This window comes from Oncorhynchus keta, chromosome 28, assembly GCF_023373465.1.
Source record: "Oncorhynchus keta strain PuntledgeMale-10-30-2019 chromosome 28, Oket_V2, whole genome shotgun sequence".
In the NCBI taxonomy this organism is placed as follows: Eukaryota; Metazoa; Chordata; class Actinopteri; order Salmoniformes; family Salmonidae; genus Oncorhynchus; species Oncorhynchus keta.
The window spans coordinates 36,502,353-36,522,408 of NC_068448.1; the positions used below are offsets into that span (position 1 = coordinate 36,502,353).

The 20,056-nt window shown below is 43.6% G+C and overlaps 1 protein-coding gene across 4 annotated transcripts in view; it reads left to right on the top strand.

The window, feature by feature from the left end:
• mtor (mechanistic target of rapamycin kinase) overlaps positions 1-17,809 on the top strand; it is a 127,595-nt gene extending 109,786 nt beyond the window's left edge. For all 4 annotated transcript variants that reach the window (XM_035740983.2, XM_035740985.2, XM_035740984.2 and 1 more), the window contains 22 exons: positions 224-339; positions 3,552-3,669; positions 4,157-4,354; positions 4,618-4,718; positions 5,554-5,650; positions 5,901-5,999; positions 6,125-6,247; positions 7,667-7,849; positions 8,164-8,298; positions 9,132-9,306; positions 10,813-10,948; positions 11,101-11,248; positions 11,586-11,708; positions 12,016-12,098; positions 12,316-12,388; positions 13,635-13,709; positions 13,950-14,085; positions 14,213-14,278; positions 14,379-14,459; positions 15,604-15,684; positions 15,776-15,881; positions 16,350-17,809. In XM_035740983.2, the coding sequence (XP_035596876.1) occupies positions 224-339; positions 3,552-3,669; positions 4,157-4,354; positions 4,618-4,718; positions 5,554-5,650; positions 5,901-5,999; positions 6,125-6,247; positions 7,667-7,849; positions 8,164-8,298; positions 9,132-9,306; positions 10,813-10,948; positions 11,101-11,248; positions 11,586-11,708; positions 12,016-12,098; positions 12,316-12,388; positions 13,635-13,709; positions 13,950-14,085; positions 14,213-14,278; positions 14,379-14,459; positions 15,604-15,684; positions 15,776-15,881; positions 16,350-16,365 (2,469 nt within the window). In that variant the 3' untranslated portion in view covers positions 16,366-17,809. The remainder of the gene's footprint in view (positions 1-223; positions 340-3,551; positions 3,670-4,156; positions 4,355-4,617; positions 4,719-5,553; positions 5,651-5,900; positions 6,000-6,124; positions 6,248-7,666; positions 7,850-8,163; positions 8,299-9,131; positions 9,307-10,812; positions 10,949-11,100; positions 11,249-11,585; positions 11,709-12,015; positions 12,099-12,315; positions 12,389-13,634; positions 13,710-13,949; positions 14,086-14,212; positions 14,279-14,378; positions 14,460-15,603; positions 15,685-15,775; positions 15,882-16,349) is intronic.
• The last annotated feature ends 2,247 nt before the right edge of the window (positions 17,810-20,056 follow it).

Genomic DNA, 20,056 nt, shown 5'->3' on the forward strand with positions numbered 1-20,056 from the left:
CCACACCATTAGAGCAACAGGGGGACCGGTCGATATGTAGATGCTCACACACACAAACGTTTTGAAACGGTGAGGCGTTAGGTTCTATAAGAATGCAGATTTTAGTTTTCGGTTGCTTAAGGTTGGCGACAGCATTCACAGAGAGTTGAGTTAAATCCCTGTTTTGAATGAGAGTCCCTTGCCTCCCCCCCCCCCCACCGTTTGTCCCTCTGTCCCCCATCAGATCGAAGCCTTCCAGCACATGCAGCACTTTGTCCAGGGGATGCAGCAGCAGGCCCAGCATGCCATCGCCGCCGAGGACCAGCAACACAAGCAGGAGCTCCACAAGCTTATGGCCAGGTCAGGACTCCTTCCACAACTACATTAGGGGGGTGGTGGGGGGCTCGTGTTTTTATTGCACTGTGTGCTTGAATTCTTTTTTACACACACACCTTTTCCCAGCCCTCATGTTCTCTCTCACCTAAAAGGGTCACGTACAGAGAGTTGTGCTCTTTCACCATGACCGTGACCCAACCCTGGTCGTAATATTCCTCCACTCCCTCCCTCGCTCCTTGTACTGGCATTTAGTTTTGCAAACCCGGACAAGTTTTCTCTCTTTTCATTCTGCGCAATCACTCACCCCTCAGCCAACGGGCATCCAAGAATCCAGCTACTTATCTTCAACCAAATGTGACATTGTGCCGACGGGTACTGGAAACCAGGTGTGTCTCTGGCAAGTGAGAACTGTCAGCACCTGGCTGGGCCTACACCCACACCCCAGCCCAGAGTGTCCCATACTGGCCGGGTGTTGCCCTCTGCCTCTTCACCCTGTCTCCTGTCACATTCTACCATCCTCACCTCTTCTCTCTTTAAGAATAGTTGCTGTTTTGTGTTTTGACACAAAATGGCTGCCCAACTACACCTTCAGCGTACGAATGCTGAACAATAGCAGTGGACGAGTAACATGAGCAGCTGGTCCAGGATCTGTGCTGTGGTTTAGCCTGACGGCCAAGGTTAGAACTGGGGATGGACAAAGCTGAATAGAGATCAGTTATGGGCAGAAAGGGACTAGAGGTTTTTCTCTATTCCTGTTGGAAGCTCTTCCCATTTGCAACAACACCCTTTTTTGCAATGCTCCCAATCACCATTGCTCGTCGCATGTATTTCTGTTTTGTGCGTCAACAGATTAAATATAGAAAGACTCCCGTTTTCAGAATGCCTCTACAAGGCATGATAGCCTAAGGAGGTTGTTTGTATGGTTGACGGGCCCATGAAAATACTTCCTGCACGATCCCCATTCCCCAAACCGCTCTCCTTCATGGAGCGGACTTCAAATGAGCGCCAGAGGGAATCTCAGAGGCCAGTTATTTTGGGGGAAAGTTTACTTCTGACACACCAGGTTTTGTGTGAGATATTACTCAGTAAAATACTGCGTTTCACGTCAGCCTCCAAATGAACACAACCAGGGGTAAAAAAAAAAACTGTGCTTGAGCTTTATGGGTTGGATGTATTGAAACTTTGGTCAGCAGACGAACACACACACACACACACACACACACACACACACACACACACACACACACACACAGGAGACGAGCCTTCTTACAGTAAAACACTCATCTTAGAGGCGCACACACAATGCACACAAACACACATATATACATACCTCATAATTCTTATGAGGCAACAAGCTAACAGGAAACCAGGAGTGTTTCATACTTGCTGTTGCACTTCCAGATTCTATTTGTCTGTGGAATGTTTGTCTCCACTGTTTTATTCCAGACGTGCTGACACACTTTCCTGCAAATGGGTTGGCACTGTGGAATGGCGTACACCTGGTCTATACACACACGCACACACACACCGAAATAATTCATTGTAATTTCAGCGATATGTATTTGCATGTTACGACGCAATGATCATGATAAGACCTGCAATCTCCGGTCTGAGTTCCTGTGGTAACAGAGAAGCACTTCTGGCACTAGTGGTTCTCCCATGCAGACGGTTTTACTGTGTTTTTCCCTGAAGCGGTTTGTCAGAGGTGAACTGAACCAGTACTGTATTTTCACATGGAAAAAGCGCTCCGCAGCGTTACGCAATGCTAATGGATCATTTATTAGAAGTGCTTTCTGGAAACGGGTGCAGTGTACAGTTAGGAGCTGAGGGACGGATGCCTGCGCAGGATTCACCAGTTCCTGGTCGGGCGTGTTATAAACCAATCACGAGCTTGGCCCATGTAAATCAAACACGACTCGATTATTTGGCAGTTTGCCTCGAGTGTCTGTGTTTTTTTTTATGATGATTGATATGGCAAGCACAACCACTGGGAAGACCGACCACGAGGCAATGTTCCCTCACACTCACCACCAATATAAAACATTGAAAATCACTTAAGTGATGCCAAAACCTTTCAGTAGCTAATGCGCCACTGCTTTTAGTAATGACGCCTAAGTATGATAAATGTCTTTGCGCGATTTCCACGTTTTCCCATCATTCTCTTCTATTTTAAGGGTTTGCACTAGTACTGCGTTGAACATCCATTGCCAACTCCCCCAGACAACTTGTGATGACAGCGAGCATATTGTATAAGATAACTTCCCCAACATACTTTTAAAACTGTCACCACAGAACAGACGTTTCTCATAGTAAAGTTAAACGTGGATTCAGTTAATATCCATTTTCTCCAGAAGTGTCCCACAGATCTTGGCCTTAGGCCTAGGTAAGCATGTCAGTGGCCATTCAAGGCAATAGATGGTAGAGAGGAGTGTGTGGACGAGCCTGGCATTAGAGAGGGGAGATGGACTGCCAGGAAACACCACGTTGAATGCATTCATCACACTAACTAACTAGTGTAACAGACTTAGTGTAAGTGCTTCATCTCACATACCAGGCCTTATAGCTGTTGACATGATTGTGTGTTGCTAAGGCAATTTATCAGACTCTGATGCAGCCCTGGGCCCGTATTCACAAACGTCTCAGAAAAGGAGCGCTGATCTGGGACCAGGGGGCTCATTTATCAACAGTGTGTAAATTCCGTACTAAATTCTGACATGCGTGGAGATCCTAGGATTTGCATGCGTCACAAATTATATGCGTTTATCAAACTGTCGCACGCAACATATACTGTCACGCATGTTTTCATTGATAAATCAGAGCCATATTATATTTGTGCGGTCATGAACAAGCGCTATAACCTCGCCTGGAAAACTTCCTCCGTTTTTATGGTAATAAAAATGCCCTCATTTGCTGTATGATTTGGAAGAGATGTTGGAACTGGGCCATGACCACTGGGTCATTCCTAAAAGAAAGCGCAATGGCAAATGTTATCACATTTCTGTCGAGGAGTAGACAGAATGTTGCAGTGACTTTACCCAACAAAAAATGCCTTTCAGATCACAAACAAATAAGATTACATGGATAGGAGAGGACCTGAATCGAGATCAGCACTCCTACTCTGAGACACTAAACGAGCGTGGGCCGTATTCTGCTGACAATCTGTATAGTGACCAAGACTGTCTCTCCCTATCCCTCTCTCTCTCTCCCCCTCAATCCCTCCTTCCCTCCTTTCCTAGGTGCTTCCTGAAGCTGGGTGAGTGGCAGCTCAGTCTTCAGGGCATTAATGAGAGCACCATCCCCAAAGTGCTGCAGTACTACAACCACTCCACGGAGCACGACCGCAACTGGTACAAGGTCAGTGACCCTCTCACGTTTAACCACTCCCCTCCAACCCCTGTCACTCCCATCAGCATTCACGCTGTGGACCTCGTGCTGACTCCCCCATTTACTTAACATAAGGTTTGTATGTTATTAGAGACATGAGTTGATTTGAAAGGAACCAAGGGCTTGTATGGGCCCATTCCCACACTGCAGGAAAGCCACGCTCTTCCTCTATTGAGAGCCCCCCCTCCTCACATCTCTCAGTAGCTTATTACGTAACAACCGAAAACATGATTGACATCTGTTTAGACCCAGAACATTCCCCAGGGACTCCTCCAGGACATCTCACGTAATCCTTCAGTAAACCGGAAACTAATTGTCTAACGGACTGGAAGTTGATGCGATGAGTGCGATAACATAAGTTCAAACATATGTTTCAACATGTAGACTTTCTATGTCTTATAATAAATAAATAAAAATAATATATATATTTCTTCACCTGGCATACCTTTTTCCGCAGGCCTGGCACGCATGGGCGGTGATGAACTTTGAGGCAGTGCTGCACTACAAGCACCAGAACCAGGGCCGGGACGAAAAGAAGAAGAAGCGCCACGTCAGCGGCACCAGCGCAAATAGCGAGGCCAGCAACAGCGACAGCGAGGTAGACAGCACTGAGCACAGCCCTGTGCCCTCGCCGGGCCAGAAGAAGGCCAACGAGGTGAGGGAGGCGGCCATCTTAGATTCTCCTTCACCATACTCGTCCACTAACGCTGACCAGCCCTTTCGCTATTCACTACCGGACAAATTTCAAACTAACTTGACAGACCTGTGCTTCAAATGTTGCATAAATCACACGTTTATGTCAATGGGAGAATGTTTGAGTTAGGACTATGACTGAATGCCTCGCTTGCTGAAATCAAGGTACAATCATTTGCAATTCTTCCTTTTCCTCATTCTCCCTCTGTTGTTTGGTGAGTTCAGGACCTCTCCAAGACGTTACTCCTCTACACGGTTCCTGCTGTCCAGGGCTTCTTCCGCTCAATCTCCCTCTCCAGAGGGAACAACCTCCAGGACACCCTGAGGTGAGTCCCCACATGGGGCCAGGGCCTATATTTAACTAGGCAAGTCAGTTAAGAACAAATTCTTATTTACAATGACGGCCTACCAAAAGGCCTCCTGCGGGGACAGGGGCTGGGATTAAAAATACATCAAATATAAATATAGGACAAAACACACATCGCAACAAGAGAGACAACACAACACTACATAAAGAGATACCTAATACAACAACATAGCAAGTCAACAACACATGAAAACACAGTATTGTAGCAACACAACATGACAACAACATGGTAGCAACACAACATGGCAGCAGCACAGCATAGTAGCAGTACAGCATAGTAGCAGTACAAAACATGGTACAAACATTATTGGGCACAGACAACAGCACAAAGGGCAAGAAGGTAGAAACAACAATACATCACGCCAAGCAGCCACAACGGTCAGTAAGAGTGTCCTTTTAAGACTCTTTGTGAATAAAGGTCAAATAAATCCCTTTTTCTAAATCCCTTTTAGATCATAATGAATAAGATTAGATGGACAGGGAGCACCTGATCCCAGATCAGCACTCTTACTCTGAGATGGCCAGTAGTCTGAAAGCCCAAACCGACAACACTGATAGACGCAGAGTTGAAATATGTGGAAAGGAAGCCCTCTGGTGGCAGAGAGACGAGCTCCAATTCCAATTTGTGTCGCTGCGCGCATTTGATTGCTTGGTGTCAATTTGTTTTGCTTCGAATGCGGTTTGAAATTCTGGGAAACTGTGGTTGTTGTTTTTTTTCTTCGTCTGAACCTGTCAATAAAGATGCAATGGATTTAAGAGACTGTTTTTGACATGATGCTGTTTTCTTTCTCCAGGGTCCTGACCCTCTGGTTTGACTATGGACACTGGCCTGAAGTCAACGAGGCACTGGTAGAGGGTATCAAAACCATTCAGATAGACACCTGGCTACAGGTACACATCTCACATGCATGTTTTTGGTTTGCTTTCATTGTTCTGTCGATTGTGTCAAGGGTACTAGAAAACTGAATTATTCCCAGGGGCCATGTTGGTTTTGGGCCATGAATCTTCCATGAAATAGTCATTCAATAAAGTCTCTTACAGGATGATAGTAACTGAATAGTTACTGGATAGTAATTCCGCATTGCATTGCTCCGTGGTGTTAACAAAATGATGTCTCCCTCTCTTGCCCCCTCGTCTCCAGGTGATCCCCCAGCTGATTGCCCGCATCGACACTCCCCGTGCTCTGGTTGGCCGCCTCATCCACCAGCTGCTCACCGACATTGGGCGCTACCACCCCCAGGTAATGACATACTGCTGGCACCCAGGCTAGGAGCTATGGCCTAGGACGCATATCTCTGAACTGGTATTGCGTTGATTAACTCTCCCTCCCTCTCGATCACTCGACCCCCCCCTACCCTCTTCTAGGCTTTAATCTATCCGTTGACCGTGGCCTCCAAGTCAACCACCACTGCCCGCCACAATGCTGCTAACAAGATCCTCAAGAACATGTGTGAGCACTGCAATACACTGGTCCAGCAGGCGATCATGGTACGTGATTCCTGTCGGTGCACCTCACTACCTCACAGTACAGCTAGCAACAAGTGGTTACAGTCTGTTTTAACATTTAGACATACAGAGCCTTCAGAAAGTATCCCCTTGACTTATTCTACATTTTGTTGTGTTACAGCCTGAATTTAACATTTGGATAAGTTCAGGAGTAAAACATTTACTTAACACATAATCACATAATATTGTTTAACATTGGTAGATGGGTAATAAAATAAAAATCATGCATTGAATATACCTTTGAGCATGTTGAAGTTAATAATTACACTTTGGATGGACAATGTCTACACTGTATTTCTAATCAATTTGATGTTATTTTAATGGACAAAATCAAGGAAAATTCTGAGTGACCCCAAAGTTTTAAACAGTAGTGTGTGTATATATATATATATATATATTTGCAAAAAAGTATATGGGGGTTGGAAGTGATGCAGACAACTACATTGATGGAAGCTACAATCTATCTGCAATATTAAAGCTGATCTACCCCCCCCCAAAAAAACAATTATAATACAGGTGTCTTTCCTAACTTGGTTGCAAGAGAGGGTGGAAACCGTTCAGGGATTTCACAATGCCAATGGTGACTTGAAACAGTTTAACGGCTGTGATAGGAGAAAACTGAGGATGGATAAACATTGTAGTTTCTCCACAGTACTAACCTAATTGACAAAGAAGGAAGCCTGTACGGAATAAAAAATATTCCAAAACATGCATCCTGTTTGCAACAAGGCACTAAAGTAATACTGCAAACAATGTGGCAAAGCAATTCACTTTTTGTCCTGAATACAAAGTGTTATGTTTTGGGCAAATACAATACAGTACATTACTGAGTACCACTCTCCATATTTTCAAGCATAGTGGTGGCTGCTTCATGTAATGGGTATGCTTGTAATTGTTAAGGACTGGGGAGTGTTTCAAAAAATAAACTGAATGGAACTAAGCACAGGCAAAATCCTAGAGGAAAACCTGGTTCAATCTGCTTTCCACCACACTGGGTGATTAATTCACCTTTTGGGAAAATAACCAATAACGCAAGGCCAAATCAACACTGCAGTTGCTTACCAAGAAGACGGTGAATGTTCCTGAGTGGCCGAGTTACACTTTTGACTTAATCTAATCGAAAACCTATTGCATGACCTGAAAATTGTTGTCTAGCTATGATTAACAACGAATTTGACAGGGCCTGAAGAATTTTGAAAAGAATAATGGGCAAATGTTGCACAATCCAGGTGTGGAACGCTCTTAGAGGCTTACCCAGAAAGACTCACAGCTGATTCTACAGAGTATTGACTCAGGGGTGTGAATAATTATGTAAATGATATATTTCTGTATTTCATTTTCAATAAATCTGAAGAAAATGTACTTGTTTCCCAAGGCATGAGTCACTTCCTGTCTCCCCAGGTGAGCGAGGAGCTGATCCGGGTGGCCATTCTGTGGCACGAGATGTGGCACGAGGGCCTGGAGGAGGCCTCCCGCCTCTACTTTGGCGAGCGCAACGTGAAGGGTATGTTTGCTGTGCTGGAGCCCCTTCACGCCATGATGGAGAGGGGCCCGCAGACCCTCAAAGAGACCTCCTTCAACCAGGTCTGTCTTTTGTTTTCTTTTGTCTTTTTTGAAGTCATGTTTATAGTCTTTATTTTCATGTATTTTTCCCTATTTTTAACATTTCATTTACCAAGTTACAATGATTGACAAATGTGCGTGTATCTCGAAAATGTGCAGAAATCCCATGTAGATGTCAATTGGAGACATTGAGGAAGTGTATGAGTTGAAAGTTAGGATCAGTCCCGCAGTCAAATGACCAATTGACAATGATGTGTAGTGCTCTTTAACCTGGATTATAGGTAAATGGCTGGACAGGTGAAGTGAATTGGCTGCTGTTCACTGTGTTATGACAGGCCTACGGGAGGGACCTCATGGAGGCCCAGGATTGGTGCAGGAAGTACATGCGCTCGGGCAACGTGAAGGACCTGACCCAAGCGTGGGACCTGTACTACCACGTCTTCAGACGGATCTCCAAGCAGCTACCACAGGTGAGAGAATCACACCAACCTACTCACACTCTGCTCAAGTCAGTTTGGGCTGTCTCGTAACATAACTCCTACACTGATGCCAATTGGAGATCTGCCAGTCTTCGTCTGAATTCAAGAATCTCTCTCCTCTTCGGATTCAGCCCTTCGTTGGTTGTGCCAGTTGAAAAACTAAAGCATCCAGTGAAAGGAGTCAAGTTGGCTCACAAACAGTTATGTGTGGGTAGTGTATATTGCTACATTCACATCTTTCTTCAGAGCTATGAGATGTTATTTTGCTACTCTTGTTAAGGCCCACGTTCATTTATCCCTTGACACTGTAAACTGATATATCTAGGTCATGTCAGCATCCTGAAACAATGCAACCCATTCAGCGAGGATCCTGAAGTGGCTGTTAGTGGAAAATAAACAGCGCTTCCTAGGTGTTGCGTCTGTCTCAGTTGTTGTTCCAAGTTAAGCCAAATGTCTTCTCATCGCTACAGTATTTCACTGTAATAGGCCAACAATAGCAAAACTCCTTCAGAGTCAAGTGAAAAGAGTACACCAGTGGGGCAGTTTTGTATCCTTTATTTATACAGGTGAACCCATTGAGATGAGATGCCTTTCCTAGGAGGACCTGTCTAGACAGTGCACGAGCAAAAGAGACAGACGGTTAAAGTGGTGACAGTGAAAGACGGAGTGAGAGACTGAAAGAGGCAGAGTGACGGTTGGAACACGGCACAATGAACCCTTTCATCTGGCAGTAATCTGATCTCCCTCCTCTCTCTCGCTCCCCTCATCTATCCATTATTTTATCCATTGATCCCTCCCCCATCCATTCCTTCCTGTGTCCCAAGCTGACCTCCTTGGAGCTGCAGTACGTGTCCCCCAAGCTGCTGATGTGCAGGGACCTGGAGCTGGCCGTGCCGGGGACCTACGACCCCAACCAGCCCATCATCCGCATCCAGTCCATCGCCCCCTCGCTGCAGGTCATCACCTCCAAGCAGCGGCCGCGTAAACTCACCATCATGGGTAAGACGACCACATAACCTCCAAAAAATGTCCCTGCAGACTCACCTACATGGGTAAGACAACCAACCACGAGGCCAATAAGAATTCAAAGAAAGGGCATCTCCATTCAAATCAATGATGATGACACAATGGGTGGACTGGCAGCCATTTTGAGTGTACCCATGTAAGGAAGTAAAAACAGGAAGTGTACCCTTTAATTAAATGTGGAAAACACATTTCAGTTGAATGCATTCAGTTGTACAACTAAATAGGTATCCCCCTTTCCTGTTCCCTTAATCTGTGCTGTGATTTGAGCAAATTGGATTCCATTATCATGAGCCACATCAGTTAGCATCATTTGAATGAACGTTCTACATTACCATGGCAATCCAGCGTCAGTTGATGGAATATTCCAAAATACAAATGCATTTATTTAGTCACAATACCAGGAAGCCATTGCGAGGCTACCCGTCAGCTTGGCTGTCAGTTGCCCGGGTTTGAGCTTCCAAGCCCATTCTATTCATTCTTATTTCTATGATTACACCCACCATTTACCATTGATGGAAATGAATCAAGAGGGAATACGATTAGTGGGGACAGTGGACTACATGCCCATTGTCCTACTGAGTCCTTTGGGAGTATTGGCTAACTACTAAGTATGACCATCATAGTAGTAAGGGTATTAGATTTTTTTTTTATCCCATTTGTTTAAAGATGAGTGTCTAGGGCTATTAAACGATAACACTTAATCGAGTTAATCGCAGGATTTGCTGTGATTATTCTCACAATTTGAATTTGCTCAAATTCAGCTGTAATTTAAGATTTTCATACAGAAAAATTGCACAAGAATATTGACGTCTTGATTTTGTCTAAAGTAACGGTTAGCAAAATTGGGTAAATTGAGAAAGCACACTTTCTTTACCCTCAGTTGTAACCTGTTTTCACAGTCCATTGTTTTCAGCTGTAGAGATGATGTATTTGGGATGTTTTCAGTGATTTTTGAACACTTTCAGACAATGCGATTAATCACAATAAAAATAACATAAATGACTAAATGTGATTAACTCTGACCGCCCTAAAGATCACACAAGTCAGGTCATCAAAAGATCAATGAGAAATGCAAACATGCTGTCTTTTGGAGTAATTTACTGAGTCAGAAGTATAATCAATATGTGGTATGTGTCATGCCATCTACCTGTGTATAATGCCATTATTGTCCTCTGCAGTTTAGCAATGTGATAACAAAGGATTATCCCGCAACAGAATTTTTCATCCCACTGTCATTGTAAAGTGATAAACAGAATTTTACACTAATTCGCATGCATAGGAGTTCAGGGGCTGTATGTATCAACAAGCGTCTCAGAGCAGGAGTGCTGTTCTACAATCAGGCCCCCCCTATCCATGCAGTCTAATTCATTACCATCTAAAAAGCTAAACTGATCCTAGATCAGCACTCCTACTCTCAGACGCCAGTTGAATGAAAGCCACGGTCTGAGAGTTGACCTGTGTTTGTGGTGCCCCCTGCAGGCAGCAATGGCCATGAGTTCATGTTCCTCCTGAAGGGCCATGAGGACCTGCGGCAGGACGAGAGGGTCATGCAACTCTTTGGCCTGGTTAACACACTGCTGGCCAATGACCCAGCCTCTCTACGCAAAAACCTCAGGTAGACAGTACACACACATTTCAAGATTAATGGCTGGATTATTGCCATCGGGAGGGTGTGAGATTGATTGATTGATTTTCAGTGTCTGCTGTGCTTCTGTAAAAAATATAATTTCCTGGTTACCATTTTTGTGTATTGTGTCCCTCTCTCAGCATTCAGCGCTACGCAGTGATTCCCCTGTCCACCAACTCTGGTCTAATTGGCTGGGTGCCTCACTGCGACACCCTCCACGCCCTCATCAGGGACTACCGGGAGAAGAAGAAGATCCTGCTCAACATCGAGCACCGCATTATGCTCAGGGTAAGAACCAGGAACTATCACATTAGCAGTTCACACACACCCTGTTCAGAAAGGAGCTTTTTAGACATGGTGTACACTGAACAGTGCACTTGCTATTACTAACCATCTGTTGATTAACCATGAAGTTAAAGGGAATGTACACTTTTATACACAATATAATATGAATGTTGTTACTTGTCCACTACTCTTAAATGTCAAGTCTCAAGTAAAAAAAAAAATTAAAAGACAATCAATTATTTATCCGTGAATTGAAAACCGTTAAACAAATTGACAATGAGGTTCTATTTTACTACCAAAGGTTGTGCCATCTTGATGTTGTGGTATGTATGTTTGTTAGATGGCTCCAGACTATGATCACCTGACCCTGATGGAGAAAGTGGAGGTGTTTGAGCACGCCGTCAACAACACGGCCGGAGACGACCTGGCCAAGCTGCTGTGGCTGAAGAGCCCCAGCTCTGAGGTAAAACCCTGTTTCAGGCTTACAGACAGTTGTCATAAGACTGACGTACCCCTGTTTTACCACCCTTCATATGGCTGTAAGCAGTCTGACGTAGCACGTCATTAGGTGTTATAGCTAACAACTGACCACTCTATATAAGGCTGCTGAAGACTAATTAAAGGTGGTATCTGTAACAATTTAGTGATCATTTCAATTTCCTCATGGTTTTTTGAAGAATGTGGCTCAGAAATACCTGAAATATCTTAGTTCTGCTTTCTGTTGCAGGGACGCAATGTAGTGTTATGTTAACTCCTGGTCTTCTTCTCAGGTTTGGTTTGACAGGAGGACCAATTACACACGCTCCCTGGCTGTGATGTCAATGGTGGGCTACATCCTGGGCCTGGGAGACAGGTGAGGCTCTCCACCAATAAAAGTTCAGCAGTGGTAGCAGATGTTTAAGAAGTGAAATCATCTTGCTTTGCAGGTGTATTGGAGCATATTTAGTGAACAGAACATACAATGTATCTTATAGTTATTTTCGTGCATGGGGCCAAAACATTGGCATGAAAATAAATATGTGGGCCAGTGTGTAGACTACCCTCACTCAGTTTCTCTCCATTTCCTACAGGCATCCATCCAACTTGATGTTGGACAGACTAAGTGGCAAGATCCTCCACATTGATTTTGGCGATTGCTTTGAGGTGAGCAGGGGCCTCCAAAATCAGAACCTGACTGAATGTACACTATTTATACAAAGTATGGACACCCCTTCAAATGAGTGGATTCGGCTAATTCAGCCACACAGGTTGCTGACAGGTGTATAAAATCGAGCACACAGCCATGCAATCGCCATAGACAAACATTGGCAGTAGGATGGCCTTGAAGAGCTCAGTGATTTTCAATATGGCATCGTCATAGGATGCCACCTTTCCAACAAGTCAGTTCATCAAATTTCTGTCCTCCTAGATCTGCCCTTGTCAACTGTATGTGCTGTTATTGTGAATTGGAAACGTCTAGGAGCAACAACGGCACAGCCGCAAAGTAGGTCACACAAGCTTACAGAATGGGATCGCCAAGTGCTGAAGCTCGTAGCCCGTAAAAAGTTGTCTGTCCTCGGTTGCTACCGAGTTCCACGTAAGCAACGTCTGTTCATTAGGTGATTTGTGAAATGAGTTTCCATAGCCGAGCAGCCGCACACAAGCCTAAGATCAACATGTGCAATGCCAAGCCTCGGCTGGAGTGGTGTAACGCTTGCCGCCATTGGAAACACGTTCTCTGGAGTGATGAATCACACTTCACCATCTGGCAGTCCAACGGACGAATCTGGGTTTGGCGGATGCCAGGAGAACGCTACCTGCCCGAATGCATAGTGCCAACTGTAAAGTTTGGTGGATGAATAATGGTCTGGGGCTGTTTTTCATGGTTCAGGCCCCTTGGTTCCAGTTAAGGGAAATATTAACGCTACAGCATGCAATTACATTCTAGATGATTCTGTGCTTCCAACTTTGTGGCAACCGTTTTGGGAAGGCCCTTTCCTGTTTCAGCATGGCAAGAACCCCGTGCACAAAGCGAGGTCTATACAGAAATGGTTTGTTGAGATCAGTGTGGAAGAACTTGACTGGCCTGACCTCAACCCCATCGAACACCTTTTGGATTCATTGGAATGCTGACTGCGAAGCCAGGCCTAATCGCTCAACATCAGTTCCCGACATCACTAATGATCTTGTGGCTGCATGGAAGCAAGTCCCTGCAGCAATGTTCCAACATCTAGAGGAAAGCCTTTCCAGAAGAGTGGAGGCTGTTATAGCAGCAAAGGAGGGACCAACTCCATATTAATGCCCATGATTTTGGAATGAGATGTTCACATAGCAGGTGTCCACATACCTTTGGTCATGTAGTGTATCTGTGAATGTTGTCAATGTTTTATAAATGTTTTTCCCACTACAGGTTGCCATGACCAGGGAGAAGTTCCCGGAGAAGATTCCTTTCAGACTGACAAGAATGCTGACGAACGCCATGGAGGTAGAAGGAATAACTCTCAGTGGTTTTATTTGACATACTCTTGTCAATAGTTCACATTTGCCTCTGTCATAGAAGGCACTTAATCCTGCAACTCAATTGAGGGTTTGCACTGCAGACTTGAGGAGCGAAGCAAAGATTTCCGGCTGGCACCCAGGCTACAATTACCAATCAGAACAGACAATAAAACTCCCCTCTCTGTTCTGTCAATCAATGTGTCCCTCCCCTGTGTGTGTTGGTCAGGTTACAGGGCTGGATGGGAACTACAGGATCACATGTCACACGGTTATGGAGGTGCTGAGGGAGCACAGGGACAGTGTCATGGCCGTACTGGAGGCCTTCGTCTACGACCCACTGCTCAACTGGAGACTGATGGACAGTAAGGAAACCACTCCGAAACGCCTCAAAACATCTTGAAAGCATCTTAAACACTGAAATATCTTTAAACCATCTGAAATCAACAACCCAGCAAACAATTGAGCCCTCTCTTTCTTTGTGGTCCACAGCGAACACCAAGGGAAACAAGCGATCCAGGACCAGAACTGACTCCTACACTGCTGGACAATCAGTCGGTGAGTGTGAAACAAGACGTCCATTTTGTGTCACTAACAACATCTGGAATGTTTCCAGACTGAATGCATCTTTCTGTGCCGTGTCTGTTGTCCAATGCAGAAGCACTGGAGGGGATCGACCTTGGTGAGACCACACACAAGAAACCAGGAACTACCGTGCCTGAATCCATTCATTCCTTCCGTGAGTCTTTGGCTCATGCCAATACTGTAATAATCCATGAGGCTAACATTCCTAGTAGTTTCTATGGTGGCTATCTTTGTTAACGCTAGAAATGGTGGGCCTCGAGGGACCCCACTTCAAACCAATGACTTGTCTTTTGGACTTTAACATTCTAACAGTCTAATAAATACATTTCATATATGCTATTGGACAAATTATCATTTGGTTATGTTTATGAAGGTCTTAGGTAACATTAGAATATGAAGAACATAATAGTATTTTCAAAACTTTATTTTACTGTAAGCTATAAAAAAAACTTTTTCCATCACAAAGAAATCTATTATAATATTGTTTTGGCGGGTCTTAAGAAGCATTATGGAAATAAGAAAATGTATTTCAAAGAACAGGATAGTATATTTTAAGTTGTTTTATGTCTATATGCTGCCGCATGCTCACGTTTTTTTAGCGTATAAAACAATGGTCATTCTTAGAAAAAGTGGTATTTTGAAATAGAGCTCACCTCTTACATTGTTTTGTTATTTGGCAAAGCTACGTGTTCTAGAAACTGCTCTTTCTGCTCTGTCTGATGCTATATAGAAATCAAAATGTCTTACCTGAATCTAACTAACTGTATAAGTATTTGAAAAAGTGTATTTTTGGAGCTCTGTTTTCCTGCCTCTGTGTCAATTTCAAGCTGCTCATCTCTTCATATACATTTGACAATTGATAATATTTTCACCCATCAGTGTGAAATTAGTTTCAATATAGTTTAGGTGTAATTTCGATGGGCCATCAGCTGCGCCGGCTGACTGGCGGTGAATGAGGGGCAAATTCTCTTTGTGAACAACATATGTGTGTTAAATATACTTATTTCAAGGACGGGGGTGTGGGACATTTACATTTAAGTCATTTAGCAGACGCTCTTATCCAGAGCGACTTACAAATGGGACATGACGCTCTCGGCATGACGCTCTCTGCGCTTCCTGTGTTAAAACACAGCTATGAATAGTTGCTAAGTGGCATGCAGCTTCTATGGGTTTTTCTTTCCTCAACAAAGGATTGTGGAGGATATTGGTATTGGGAAGTATTATCTTTGCTTATTGTTGGCCCAAATATTTCCTCAAATGTTAGTGTATCAGTCATCACTGTGTTCCTCTCCCATCAGTTGGAGATGGCACTGTCCAGCCTGAGGCCCTGAATAAAAAGGCTATCCAGATTATCAACAGAGTACGAGACAAGCTGACTGGTAAGTCTTTCCCTACACATTCCCTACACATGTAACTAAAAATGCTAGGATATGCTAGCATTAACTAATATATATTGCTTTTCCCCATCAGGGCGTGATTTCTCACACGATGAGACTCTGGATGTGCCAACTCAAGTGGAGCTCCTCATCAAGCAGGCGACGTCGCACGAGAACCTATGCCAGTGTTATATTGGATGGTCAGTATGATCTGTTTGTTGTTAGTTAGCATCAGTTAGCCTACTGTTAGTTAGCATCAGACAAATACTATAAGTTGGCATCAGTTAGCCTAGTACTCTTAGTTAGATTCTGCTAGCAAAGTACTGTTAGTTAGCATCAGTTAGACTAGCGCTGTTAGTTTGCAGCAGTTAGCCTAGTACTATTAGTTAGCATTAGTTTGCCTAGCCTGTGCTACATTGGCTCGTTACCATCATCAGTAACTGTTAGTTCGCATCAATTAGCCTAGCCTGGGTGGTGGACTGTTTCAGCATTCAACAATGCTATGGCACTGCCATGCTGTTTGACAAGACAACTATACGTTGCCTAAAGCAGGATCAGACAGGTACCCAAACTAAAAAAAAGTGTCTTGGTTGGGCAAACATTTGTGGCTTATGTTGGGAACTTTTTTAACAATGGTCACTGAACTTGTATTGTTTTGCATCCCCCAGGTGTCCATTTTGGTAGAAGAGCTACACTTGAAGAGTTACACAGCCTGTTTTCATCAAGTAACCATGAACTTACTTGGTAACTATGTGGTTCATTTGTGAGAGGTGGTCCATGGCAAGGAATTACATTTCCAAAGATCTGTATCAAATTATGCCATGCTTACTTGGTTTCAAGCATTTTACATTCACTTAGCTAATTACTTCCAATTTAATGAAATTAGCGCCAAATCCTTAGTTTTAAGTAATGACCCATGTAACATTTAATCCCAGGATGTAATACCATGTAAAGGTAACAGCTACAATTATGTACTGTACAAGGTAACAACAACCTGGGCCTCGTTTCCCAGTTGCGATGTAACTTAAGCATTACAATGATCGTGTCAGATGCCTCGTTATTTATGAGCCATGTTTTAAAGTATTTCCCAAACAAGCATGTAGAGAGAATGTTCACTAAGTGCGTCGTTAGACCATGTCGATACTGATCGGATCGAAAGAAAAGCATCTCTGCTCTCGAATCAGCTTTCTCCATTCAGGTCTAACCTTAGCATTAAAATTATTACACAATACTGATGACAGATCAGCTGCTTGATATTACCACCTATGGCGGCAAATATTGAGGCGGCTTATTCTAAATGCTTACCCTATAATAACCCACAAAATCGAGATTTGGCACATGCGCACAAATATATTGTAGCAAAAATTATAGACAGTAGCCTAGACTTAGCTAAATATAATTAAATTGATTGAACATAACATTTATTTCAATGTAGCCTATAATGTATTTCTATTTTGCAGTCATCTCAGTTTTCATTTGAAGCCATGTTTTATTCTTCGCTTGTTTGTAACAATTGCAAAGACATTGGCGACTTTGTATTTTTAGTCAACTTTGTTTTGAAGTTGACTACAGCGGAGATCTTCTGTGTATGAAGTGACGTGGAATGGCAAAGAAGCATCTAACAACGCACTCAGCTGTTCTACCAGTGGTCTGAGGTAGTCAGTAAATAACAAGCGTTTTCAAGTGTAAAACTTTAGTGACAATGTTTTGGGGAAACAGCACGGCTACTAAAGATACATTGTACGAAGGTTCTGACGATGGCTTTGGGAAACGAGGCCCTGGTTATTTGCTAGTGCTTATTGCTCAAAGCGCTGGCTGTAAAGAGGAAGTGCTGCCCAGTGTTTAATTATGTCACTGTCATCATGCTAATGCTTTCTACTGTGGCCATATTTGTAACAAGTTAAACATTTTCTTTATTTAACTTGTTGCATCTGCTTCATAGTCCTTCATAGACCACTAGTCCATTGTATTATTGTGTGTTAATGTGACTATTTGAGTAACATACTGTATGCCTTTTGCTAATTTAAACATTATTGAAGGGTGTCCCATGATAGAATATGAATGGGAGTATTTGATTTAAGATGGTTGCATGCATAATTCTATGCCAATAAATAAAGATCTATTGATACTTGTCTTGTGCTCTTTGCCATTGTCCAAATATATGTGATAATGCTGATCATGTTTGTATGCTTAAATGTTCATTGCCTTTACATATCATAACCATCATTATTAACGAACATACAATTATGAAACTTCAGAAGCTATTTTAAATACATTTTCTTGGTCCTAAGGTCATGACATGTTCATATTACATTGCAGGGAGTTTCTGTACATTTTTGATTATTTTTTAGAAAATGTTGTTTTCATCCACCAGTGTATGGAGTTCCTTTTTCTGCTATAAATACCAAGCAAAACTTCTGAAGTCGAGAATAAAAAAATATATATTGCAAGCAAAATATAAACCCAAAATATTGAGCAAAGAAATCATAATTGCAAGAAAAACATTTTACATGTGCTAACAAATTAGTTAATAAAAAAGTAAAGTTTTCACTGAAACATTTTTAATGTAAATGCGATTGTGATTAAACACCTCCTTTTTTGCATTAAATGGTTTTGGGGGCAGTTGTAAGTTTTGGCACATTCATTCTATCAGCATAGCACCCTGCATCCCACTACTGGGTCGGTCTCTGGATGGGAGACCAGATGTAGCTGGAAGTGTGTTAGAGGATCAGTAGGGGGCACCCTTTACTCTCATCTTTCTCACTGGTCATAAAAAATCCCATGGCACTTATAACATGAAGATGAACTATCACTCCTAAACTGGTTGACCACTGGGGATGCATCATCTACACCTCTAAACCCTGCTTACACAGAATGGATTGATTGAAAGGATGTATATAGCACCTTTCTAACCCTAGCAAAAAAAGAAATGTCCGTATGAACGTAAGATTCAACAGCTGAGACATAAACTGAACAAGTTCCACAGACATGTGACTAACATAAATGGAGTAATGTTTCCCTGAACAAAGGGGGGGGGGTCAAAATCAAAAGTAACAGTCAGTATCTGGTGTGGCCACCAGCTGCATTAAGTACTGCAGTGCATCTCCTCATTGACCGCACCAGATTTGTGTTATTGGCTGTACCTTTGTTTATCCCCTGTGTAACTCTGTTGTTTGTGTCGCACTGCTTTGCTTTATCTTGGCCAGGTCGCAGTTGTAAATGATAACTTGTTCTCAACTGGCCTACCTGGTTAAATAAAGGTGAAATATATATATATTAAATATTTTTAAAATGGCCAGTTCTTGCTTTGAGATGTTACCCCACTCTTCCACCAAGGCATCTGCAAGATTCCGGACATTTCTGGGGGGAATGGCCCTAGCCCTCATCCTCCGAACCAACTGCTCCCAGACGTGCTCAATGGGATTGAGATCCGGGCTCTACGCTGGTCATGGCAGAACACTGACATTCCTGTCTTACAGGAAATCACGCACAGAACGAGTAGTATGGCTGGTGGCATTGTCATGCTGGAGGGTCATGTCAGGATGAGCCTGCAGGAAAGGTACCACATGAGGGAGGAGGCAGTCTTTCCTTGTAAAGCACAGCGTTGAAAATGCCTGCAATGACAACAAGCTCAGTCCGATGATGCTGTGACACACCGCCCCAGACCATGACGGACAATCCACCTCCAAATCGATCCCGCTCCAGAGTACTGGTCTCGGTGTAACGCTCATTCCTTCAATGATAAACGAGAATCCAACCATCACCCCTGGTGAGACAAAACCGCGACTCGTCAGCAAAGAGCACTTTTTGCCTGTCCTGTCTGGTCCAGCGATGGTGGGTTTGTGCCCACAGGCGACGTTGCCGGTGATGTCTGGTGAGGACCTGCCTTACAACAGGCCTACAAGTCCTCAGTCCAGCCTCTCTCAGCCTATTGCGGACAGTCTGAGCACTAATGGAGGGATTGTGCGTTCCTGGTGTAACTCGGACAGTTGTTGTTGCCATCCTGTACCTGTCCCGCAGGTGTGATGTTCGGATGATCCTGTGCAGGTGTTGTTACACGTGGTCTGCCACTGCGAGGACGATCATCTGTCCGTCCTGTCTCCCTGTAGCACTGTCTTAGGCATCTCACAGTACGGACATCGCAATTTATAGCCCTGGTCACATCTGCAGTCCTCATGCCTCCTTGCAGCATGCCAAAGGCGTGTTCACGCAGATGAGCAGGGACACTGGGCATCTTTCTTTTGGTGTTTTTCAGAGTCGGTAGAAAGGCCTCTTTAGTGTCCTACATTTTAATTGCCTAAGCTGTTAGTGTCTTAACGACCGTTCCACAGGTGCATGTTCATTAACTGTTTATGGTTCATTGAACAAGCATAGG